Below are 6,136 nucleotides of genomic sequence, written 5' to 3'. Positions count from 1 at the left end.
TCTCTCGGTACTCTGCTAGTTGTTCTCTTATATTGCTCTAGTTAGCTTTTTATTTCCAGTATCTCTAGTTTTCGTTTATATGTGAACTGACCCCTCTTTGCTCGAGTACTTGAGATGTTTTCTTTCCGGTGATTTTTCTCTAACTTTTGTGTATTTGTGCGAGTGAGCGAGTTTCTTGTGTGGTTTTCACCGCTTTGCTTCCGCTTGTGAGTTCTGGCTTTTCTGCGGGAGTATTCCTAGTGCCGGTAGCCGTCCTGAGCTATTTGGTATTGATACTCGCAATTTGAGGTGCGTTGGGTGCAATCGAGACTTTTTCTCTCCGGTTTTTTAATCGGATTTGAGGCTCCCATTCAACACCCCCCCTAGTCGCCTATTCGGTCCTTCACGTTCCACTAATAAAAGTAAAGTACTTGACCACTACCTTTATACTGTTTATGGGAACCATGCCAAATCTACAGTACATCAGATGCTTGTGCTCAGAGATTTGCCTAATAATTTAGAAGATAACTAGGAAGTTCATTGTTGTTCATGACAACACAAGTTCATCGAGGGTAACTTGCCGATAATAGTATTTTCTCTTCAATAGTGTATTGCCTGTTCGACTCGTTAGTTACCGGTTCAATTGACATGTATTGGATCCTCGTCAGTGGTGGATCTAGAAAAAATATTAGGAGGGGCTTATTCTCTTCATCTTCTACCTATAGCTACACTTTTCAAGCTTCAATGGCTACAAATTTATAGGGGTGCTTAGGAGGGGCTTCATACTTCTAGCATGGGTAGGAGGGGCTCGAGGCCCGGCTGACCCATTGCTAGATCCGCCCCTGATCCTCGTCATTTCTCCTTGTTGTCGTAATGCCTGGAACAAGTTTTTGCTTTGTTGACAAGTTTTCAAGTTTCATCTCCACTTCCCTCATTGTAGGCCGGTCTTCTCCCCTCAACTTGGTACATATCGCCGCAAGTGTGGCTACTTCTCGTAGGTCTGCATCTGCTTCATTCATGACTTGGGGATCTATTATATCCACTAGGTTGTTTGTTGCGAGCATCTTCTCAAAATGTGAAACAAGATTGTCACCACCATTGGATCTGTACATGAATGGTTGCTTTCTAGTAAGCAATTCTACAAGAAGAACACCAAAACTGAAGACGTCACTCTTGTCTGTTAGTCGGCCTGTGTAATGATACATAGGGTCCAAATATCCCAATGTTCCTTGAATAACAGTAGTTACTCCTGTTTGATCAATCGGGATGTACCTTGAAGCTCCAAAGTCTGATACTTTTGCTGTTAAACTATCATCAAGAAGTATATTCGATGACTTGATATCTCTATGAAATATTGGCATAGAAGCAGCTGAATGTAGATAGGACAAAGCTCTAGCAACTTCAAGTGCAATCCTTATTCTATCAACCCATAGTAGAGATATTGGTCCTTCAACATGGAGATGATTATAAAGGGTTCCATTCGAAATGAACTCATAAACTAGCCACGGGACTTCTGTCTCAAGGCAACATCCTAGAAGCCTCACCACATTTCTATGGTTCACTTGAGAAAGAACTGCAACTTCATTGATGAACTCATCGATTTCTCTTTGTACTACTATCTTTGATTTCTTGATCGCCACAACATGCAGATCTAGAATTCCTTTAAACACAACTCCATGACCTCCACCACCAACCACTCGAGCTCTATCAAAATTGTTCGTGGCCTTCTCCAGCTCCCTTAAGGTAATTATCATTCTCTCACCAATGTCTGAGTTGTGTGATACTAATTGCTGCAGTAGTAACCCGTGATTTTGGTTGAAATTTTTTTGCTTCATCTTGTTTACCTTCTGTTGTTTGATTTTACGCACGATGAATGGCCCACCGAGTGACAGAAGCAAAAGACTTGTACCAACAACTGGCGCTATCCAAATTATCGACATCCGACGATCTTTCACGCAAACACCACCAACCATGCTGTCCCCCCGTGGGCCTGAACAAGTGAAACTCCCCGGTGTATTTTTGCAAATTCCAGCACACGGGTAAGTAACATTGTCTAGGCACTCATTGATATCTGAAATTGCAGAAATACACATGTCTAGGCACTCATTGATATCTGAAATTGCAGAAATTGCACACGGGTAGGTTAATCTTTTTTTTTTGAGGAACCACTTGAAATACTAGCCTATCAACCCAAGCTCCCACACGGGATAATTAGAATTAATATAAGAATAAGACTTATAGCTAATAATTATAACTATCTATCTCACGCTCTCATTCATCTATTAAATATTTTAACACATACTCTAAAATGCATATTTATCATTATTTAGTTGCGATAGATTTCATTTTGCATAACACCTCCATGTGTGTTTGATATATACTTAATTGAGCTATTTGTTTGTGAATTGGTATTCTTATCATCGTGGGTAGTATTTTTATATAAATAATGTCGGTACCCTGTAGCAGGGATACACATTCCTACTGCAGCAAGGCAGGACTCGCGTAGTCATCCATAACTACGTCCTAAGGGGCGGAGCAGCCGGGCCCCAGGGGTCCGGCTCTTACCCCACCAGGCCAACAGCCCCGGACCTGTTCCCCGCTCTGAGAACGGGTCCGGTGACGCCACGTGTCCCTGAGGAGGGGAAGTTCCGCGCCAACAGCCGAGGGCTCGGACCCCCCATATGGGTCCGAGACCTCCCCGCGTCCGTCCGGACCTCCCACGCGCGTAGAACCCGGACCCCCCATATGGGTCCGGGACCTCCCCGCGTCCGTCCGGACCTCCCACGCGCGTAGAACCAATATACCGCCGGGGCGGGGTCCGGGGGCGCCACGTGTCCCGCAGGCGCGGGCGCGGGCGCGAGTCTTCCACTGGAAGACTCGTCACCCACCGCATTCAATGCGGGTGGTTGAGGCGTGCTCTGCCGCAGCGGCACGCGGGGTAGCTTTTGTCAGGCCTCACTGTAGACCGCATATTACCGAGGTACACAGTGCAACCGCATGCGCCGCATCCGCGCAGAGCCTGTCTGCCGCATTAAATGGATACGACGGCACGGCACCCTTTCATCATACCGCCTACGCCGCAAGCTACACGGCCCGTTCAGCTACGCGGCAGGCTCCGGCAAGTTACGCCGCAAGCTACGCCCTGGCGCCGTTTCGACAAGACAAGGTATGGCTATGCCAGACGGAAGATTCCCACGGGCAAAGCAAGGAAATCCAGAAATAAGATCTCCGTCGCCTGCAATGCCATAATATCTATACAGTATGTTATTTTATACTACATCGCTGGGCCCATCTGTCAGGGACCCAACGGCTATGTACACTCCCCCCTTGAGATATAAAAGGGAGGAGTACGTAAGGTCATTCAGGCCAAGCCAAGCCAAGGCAGACACAACACAAGCTCGGATTCACTCCGAACAATCTCGTTCTCAACCTCTTGAGAGCACAGGCAATACAACACACAGTGGATGTAGGGTATTACGCTCCGACGGCCCGAACCACTCTAAACCTTCTGTGTTCATCGTGTTTTTACATCTAGATCGGACTAATCCTAGCTACCCCCCGAGTTCATTCTCCCTCAGGGCTTAGGCGGGTGCAATCCGCCACCCGGCTGTGGTTTTCCACACCACGACAAATAATATATTAATGATGATAGAAATAGTAATTTAGAATTTTATATTAGTGCACTTTAATATTTTGTTATAATTATATAGATTCTGATTTAGAGGTTACTTTAACTTTTAATAATGACATAATTGAATAATTTATATGCAAATTTAGTGGGGTTATTTGCATTACTTTTATAATGGCATAGGTGAGTAATTTATACGAAGATTAAGGAGTTATTTTAGATATTTTTTATAATGGCAGAGGTGAGAATTTCTAGGATTTCTCTATTCTTTTAAGTGTCTACCTAGGATCCTAACTTGCTTGAACCTTGACCCAGGCTGTCGCTCCCTCTGCCGCCGCAACTGCCGCCGCCACTAGGCCCCCTCGTCGCCGCCCCCTTGTCCCCCTCCTCTATCCCTCCGATGACCTCACCGGTAGGTGAAGGAGGGGGACCCATCTTTTTCATAGATCTAGTCTTTTAGTTTTTCTTCCATGTTTGGTTCTCTAGCGACATCGGTGAGGTGGCGGCAACGATGACACTGTAGAATAAGGTCTCTCCGGCCTCTCCTTACCTCAACGACGTCCGATCCGGCGCCGACGAATGGTCAGTGAGAGTTGGTTCTGCCACTTCTGAAGATTCTCTCTAGATCTTTGCAGTTGGTGTGTCAATCAGGAGATGTAGCTGGTTGTCTTTTGTTGTGGCGATTTTGACCTCTCCTTTCGATTTGTTTTATGACAAGATGTCCTACTTTTGTACCACCAATTGTTTTTCTTGATATCAATTAGATATGAGATACCTTTCTGATGTCTTTCTCAAAAAAAAAATTCCTAAGTTGCTTCATGTGGTTAAAAAAAATCCTAAGTTGCTTCATGTGGTTTTTTTTTAAGGTCACCGGGGGGTGCTTCATATGGTAGTAAGATGACATTTGGCTACTGTTAATTTTCGCATGAGCAGGAAAAACTGAAGGAAAACAATGGATGTGAAGACGAACCTGTGCACCCGTCGACGGTGTAAGGGTTGCCCTTGTATCCCAATGAGCAGTTACAGGCGTAGCCCGCATCATTTATGAAACAGTAGCTATTGTCGCTGACACACGCATAGGATGTAGTGTTGATTCTGGCTTCTTCACATGTATTCCGTGAAACCGCCCACTCCATCACAACTGGGACCCTCGAGTCATCTCTGTCAAAGAACTCCGTCGAGGTTCACCTAACCCGTGGGAACTGGTCCGGTTTGACCGGCCCGGTTCCGGTTTAGGCCGGTATCAAATCGGCCCAAATTCAAAATTTAAATTTAAATTCAAAAAATGAAAATTTTCAAAAAAATCCTAAAAATACTTCAAGATGCGACGAATATAATGGTGTCAAATTTTCTCAAAAATTTGTTCATTTAGTATAGTTTGCGGGGATTTGAAGTTAAACAAAAAAACGTGCATACAAAAATATACAAATACAATGTAAAAGTAGTACAAAAGAGGGTTTGAGGGTTCATTTAGACTAAAATATGTTATACAAACATTTATTTAGTATACTTTGTGGACATTTGAATTTAAACCAAAAAAATAAAAAAATTTGAATTTGACTGGTTACCAGTCAAACCGACCGGTTATCAGTCAAACCGGCCGGTATACCGGTACGAACCGGTTGAACTGCGCCATTTGAATTCCACCGGTTCTGACCGGTAATCGGCCAAACCGGACCGGTACCGGAGCCCGGTGGTTACCGGAGGCGGTGCTGAAGTTGAAGGCCGCGCTTTCCATCACAGTGACATAATTGCAAGGCGTTTCCCTCCACATCGCGCTGGTGTTGTACAACGAGTTAAAATAGCCTTGATAAGTCCTCACGCCCCTTGGGAGGTCCAGCTGGCAGCAGCCGCGAGTAACAGAGCATGAGCCGTCCTTGAGTTCGTCGTCGCATGTCGACAAGCAGCCGACGATGTACTGCAAGTGTTGCCCAGAAACGCACGGTTATTAAAAAAAGTTGAGTAACTCGCTTACGCCAGACCGCCCCCCCCCCCCGCGCGGTGACCGAGTGGGCTCCCTAACCCTAGCCGCCGCCGCGTCCTGCCCCCCGCCCCTCCGGCCGCGCTGCCGCCGGAGCGGTCCGCCGGCAACCCGCGCGGCCGCGGTGAAGGCGGCGGCGGGCTCCTCTTCCCCTCCCTCCGGCGGCTATGGCGGGCGCGGCCGTCCAGGTGGCCGGAGTTCCTCTCGCCGGCAGCTATGGCGGCGGCGGCAGGTCGGGCCCCCAGATCCGGTGCCGCCCTGGCCGGATCTCGGGGTTGCGCGGCTAGGGCGCGCGGCAGTGCGTGGTGGGGGCGGCGGCCGTCGCTCGTGACGAAGGTGGTGGCCGTGGCCGGTGCGGATGGCCCTGGCGGCAGCGGCGGTCGGTGTGGTGGCGGCGACGGCGGCTGGTGTGGGGGCGCGTAGGGATGGTGCCGGCCGGCGGCGGCTGTGGCTGGTGCGTGGTGCCGGCCACGGCCGTGGCCGGGGACTCCCTGGTTGCTGCCTGACCTGAGCCGTGGTGGCTTGGAGATGGTGGGCTGGCGGTGTCC

At 48.1% G+C, this 6,136-nt stretch overlaps 1 protein-coding gene across 1 annotated transcript; it reads right to left on the bottom strand.

Annotated features, from left to right (window-relative positions):
- Window positions 1–424: 424 nt before the first annotated feature.
- On the bottom strand, window positions 425–5,525 carry LOC120712818 (wall-associated receptor kinase 3-like). The gene is made up of 4 exons (XM_039998706.1): window positions 5,312–5,525; window positions 4,927–4,931; window positions 4,578–4,791; window positions 425–2,050 (listed from the first exon to the last, which is right to left on the bottom strand). The coding sequence occupies exons 1-4, from the start codon at window positions 5,379–5,381 to the stop codon at window positions 810–812; spliced, it is 1,530 nt and encodes a 509-aa protein (XP_039854640.1). The 5' UTR covers window positions 5,382–5,525; the 3' UTR covers window positions 425–809.
- Between the last annotated feature and the right edge of the window lie 611 nt (window positions 5,526–6,136).

This window comes from Panicum virgatum, chromosome 6K, assembly GCF_016808335.1.
Source record: "Panicum virgatum strain AP13 chromosome 6K, P.virgatum_v5, whole genome shotgun sequence".
Classification (NCBI taxonomy): domain Eukaryota; kingdom Viridiplantae; phylum Streptophyta; class Magnoliopsida; order Poales; family Poaceae; genus Panicum; species Panicum virgatum.
This window is presented reverse-complemented; position numbering and strand designations above follow the sequence as displayed.